General features: G+C 35.4%; 1 protein-coding gene across 1 annotated transcript in view; it reads right to left on the bottom strand.

Annotated features, from left to right (window-relative positions):
• Window positions 1-3,093, bottom strand: part of LOC109224075 (zinc finger CCCH domain-containing protein 25-like) — a 5,641-nt gene extending 2,548 nt beyond the window's left edge. The window contains exons 1-4 of the mRNA XM_019388630.1: window positions 2,929-3,093; window positions 2,434-2,640; window positions 2,224-2,333; window positions 1,829-2,016 (exon numbers count right to left, since the gene is read on the bottom strand). Of these exons, the coding sequence (XP_019244175.1) occupies window positions 1,829-2,016; window positions 2,224-2,333; window positions 2,434-2,606 (471 nt within the window). The 5' untranslated portion in view covers window positions 2,607-2,640; window positions 2,929-3,093. The remainder of the gene's footprint in view (window positions 1-1,828; window positions 2,017-2,223; window positions 2,334-2,433; window positions 2,641-2,928) is intronic.

The raw sequence follows: 4,389 nt of genomic DNA on the forward strand, positions 1-4,389 counted from the left end.
CTTCCATACTCCTCCATCTTACACATAAACTAAAGGCAAACCTTTTTTCAACCTTCTTGAATTTTTATGAAGAGAAACCGAGAGCGAGATTTATTTTCTTCTAGCAAATGCCAAAGAAATATTTCATTACAGAATGCAAACAAGAGCAAGGAGATGTCGCAAATGTAGGAAAACTGGATCAGCAAAACAAAGAGAGAGATTTTTCTTTGTAAAAAGATAGGTCAAAAACACTAACCTATCCTACAAACAATACAAAAACAATAACAACGAAAAAAAAACAATATAAAAACAATTTCATAAGCTAAAATGTCTCACAGGAAATTGTTGATCTCGGAAAAATCATAGTGGCACACTCAAGAGAGCTTGTCAACTTGATGCACGTAAGGGCTTTGAAAACACTACAACACACACTTCTTCCACACATAACATCCCACTGAGTGCTTGGTAAACTTTAGGGTATTTCCAGCTATAAGAAGGTCTGGTAGTGATTCTACAGCGCATATTAAGACTAAACAAATCTTTTTAACTTTTGCGAGAATGCTTCCAAATGAAAGAAGCTAGGAGAAGAGGTCTAGAGGTTTTTAAACAGACTTAGGGTTTTGGAACATCTGAAACTTCAGAGATTAAGAATAATTTCCATGTTCAGAAAAAATAATCCCAATGGTCAACAATAACAAAAAAACTTGGACAGTCATTCCTTAACATATCTTTTGGACAATAGGATTGTGAGGAACCGTAGATGTGTTGAAGATATAATTTTATTCTTATCTTTTGTAAAATTCTAATACCTACAGTGGAAGCTTGTAGATGACCTGTAAACATAGTGGAATTCATTGACTATATTCTTAAGGGAAGGAATTCCAGTCATGTTGTACCAAGGTACCATGTTCTTGGTGCTTCCAACTTCAATAAGAATCACATTACTTAATCAAAAACCGAACAAGATTGCAGTATAAAAAAAGTAGCAGCAGTAAAGGCCTAAGATCATAAGATAGATAGCTCAATTTCCTAATGAGCTAATGAGACAAACCCCTGATTATGGAATTGAGCTAATGAGACAAACCCCTGATTATGGAATGAAAAGGCAGAGAACTATCTTTCCTTTCCATTTTTATAACGGTGGTGTCTCGGGCAGCTAGTGCTGGCCTCGATTATACCACTGGGTACCTGCTACCTCTAACCAGCAAAGGTACTAGACTATCGGGTAACTCTGCCTACTAAATTTAGGCATCACTTAACATTTTTTGCCTCTGCTTGAATTAGAATCTTGGTCTCCCATAGTTTTCCTTCCACTTCATTGACCGCTATTCACACCCTTTGGTGCAGAAAGACAGACAACTCTCAATTACAAATCCAACAGATTGTTCAAGAAATATGTCAAAGTATGAGTACGGGAGTTTCAGTACATTGCATAACTGAAGTTCTATAAACATGGGGATGTTACCACCTAAATGCCTACGATATCTAGAATCACAAATCTGAAGAGATTTTCGATCATATTCTCCTGGTACACATGTCAAAGTCAAAAACAGTTTGATATATGAGTGTGTATTCCATCCCTAATGTTCACTCATACGCTTAAGGAGCCATTGCAACCGATACATCCAGCCAACAGCATATGGCTAGCTATTGCCATTGAACTTAATTTACACAAACTAATATACACAGACTAAACTGCAAGCAACATGCATTGTACAAATACAGAAGTGACAACACTTCCCAAACTACTATAACAACACAAAATAAAATCATAACAACATTATAAAGTAGAAGACAGATAAAGAAACAAGATGATATATAAGAACAAAAGGGAATACTAAGAACAAACCTGCTCATCGTGAGAGAATTTGCACGCAGCTCCTCTGTTGCATTCACCCTTCTGGAAAGCACGGCAGACTCCTCGCTCCTCCCTCTTTTTCCTCTCTGTCTCTTCATCCTCTTCTTCTTTCTTTTTGTAATTGGTAACGTGGTCTACTCTGATTATTCTCCCCAAGATCTGTGCACCATTTAAGTTATCTGCAAGTCCAATACCAATAAGAATGATGTGACCACTTCATCTAAAAGCTTGGCTGTTAAATAAATGACACTTTTCTTCACTTATAGTAGGTCTACAAAGCAAGTACTAGCAACTTTTTTATAATGGGTGGCCACGAGACTTGAATTAGGATCTCTATTTATTCTAATACAACGTAGAAGCTTAAAGAATGAGAGATAAAGACATACCCACGGCAAGAGTTGTGCTCCTCTGATCCTCATACGCAAGAAAGGCAAAACCTTTTGACTTTCCTGTACCTTTATCTCGGACAAGATTAACATCAACAACCTCTCCATACCTAATTAACATCAAAGAATCCAAGAGACCAACTATTATTAGAAGGAAAAAAAAGAAAGTGGCAAAGCATGAGTACTAAGTGTTCAAGTAAGATGACGTACTGGGCAAAAACAGCGAGGATATCTCCTTCAGTGAGGTCAAAAGGTATGCCGCCAACGAATACATAAGCAGAGTCTTTGTATTTGGCATGCCATGATGCTTCATCTGAGATCCCCAAAGATGCTTCTTTTGCATTAATATTCTGAATACGCTTCACTAACGTCAAGGGATTCATCGCAGTATTCCAATTCCTCAAACCCTAAGGGATCCTTTGGTTCAGAGACAAGTTGACTAGGGATTAGTAATGCAGAAACTGTACTTGTATTGTAATGCAAGATTAGTAATAAAGAGATTATATAAAGCCATTATCTAAGTAAATCAAAAGATATATTGATGGAATAACGAAACATGAACTGATGAAGAGATTAAAACTTAAATTCATTGAAAACTCATTTATCAAAAGTATACGTTTTTTCAATTTCAATTAATTAAACAGAATGGGAGGAGCAAAAAGAAAAGGTGTGAATAGAAAACCTAGGGTTTTTAATAGACGATACCTCTTATCGACGGCGTGATTTTGGTTTTAGTCAAAACAGAAGCTGAGCAGCAGAAGGGTTTCCTTCTTGTTAATCCACGGGGTTCCGGAGCTCTTGAGTAAGTTTTTTTGGAGAAAAAAGAAACGGGAGCGATTACTAATCGTTGAGAATATTTGCAATTTTTTCAGGGAATAAAAAATACTCCTAATAAATACTAACAGATAGGTCGCTTCTTTGCTTCGGCGACTTACACTAAATATGTTTTTTTCCTCATAAGGAGGTCTTTTACAGCTTGTTTGGGCGGTTGTTACGCATCGTTTTATAATGTGTCGTATCGTAATGTATTGTATTGTACTGTATCGTTTGATAAAAATAATGTTTGGATAGATTGTGTCGTTTGGCATCGTTTTATGATATCACGCACCAGCAATATGAAGAATAAACTTGTAATATTATAAAGAAAAACTGTGATACAGGGTAAAATTACTATATAAAAAGGTAAGGTAAACGATAAAATAAAATTATTTTATAATAATAAAGGGTAAGATTGAGAGAAAAAGACAAGGTAACAACGCGGCCACACCAAATCGGTCATTACATAAAGTGGCACCTTTCGTCGTTATGTAACGACTGATTTAACGATACGATACAATAAAATTTAAGTAACAATCAATACAAACATCATATTTAAAGTAACAATACGATACAATACAATGGGTAACAACCATCCAAACAAGCTGTTAAAAGTAGGTCACCAGAAAACTGGCGACTTATTATTTAATAAAGCTAACAGAAACTAAAATTTTCGCCAAAACAGAAATCTAAATTATTAAAAGAAGAAGAAGAGTATTGCAGAGAAAAGTAGAGAGAGATCTTATTGATTTGGGATGAATTACAATGGAATATGACCCCTCTATTTATAGGGGAAAAATGACTTAGCCACCAAGTAAGATCCCTAAAATCTCTCTAAAATATAGACATTCACCATAAATAAAATACTATTTATAACACTCTCCCTTTAATGTCTATTCAACAGATAATGTGACTCGTTAAAACCTTAACTAAAATAACCCAGTGGAAAAAAAATTCTAGATAAGGAAAAAGAGTACACATATTTAGAAATACGCCTTTTGGTTGCCTCGTTAAAAACTTTACAAGGAAAACTCGGTGGGACAAAATCTTATAAGGAAAAAAGAGTACAACGCGTATTAACTACCCCTGATGAGAGCACCAATTTACGTCTTTGAGCTTTCGCATCCCAATCTTGTGCACTAGCTTCTTGAAGGTTGACTTCGGCAGAGATTTGGTGACTTAATCATCCATATTAACTCCCATGAGTATGTTACACCTTGAAAATTATCGCTATCACATTATCATGCTTATAGTTATAGCAAGATACAAATGTGCACAAATAACACTTACGATATGGTACTTCAGGACCAAGAATTGTATATGCTTCAAGCGATTTAAATCCTTCAAGGA

The sequence above is a fragment of the Nicotiana attenuata genome, chromosome 3 (assembly GCF_001879085.1).
Source record: "Nicotiana attenuata strain UT chromosome 3, NIATTr2, whole genome shotgun sequence".
NCBI lineage: Eukaryota > Viridiplantae > Streptophyta > Magnoliopsida > Solanales > Solanaceae > Nicotiana > Nicotiana attenuata.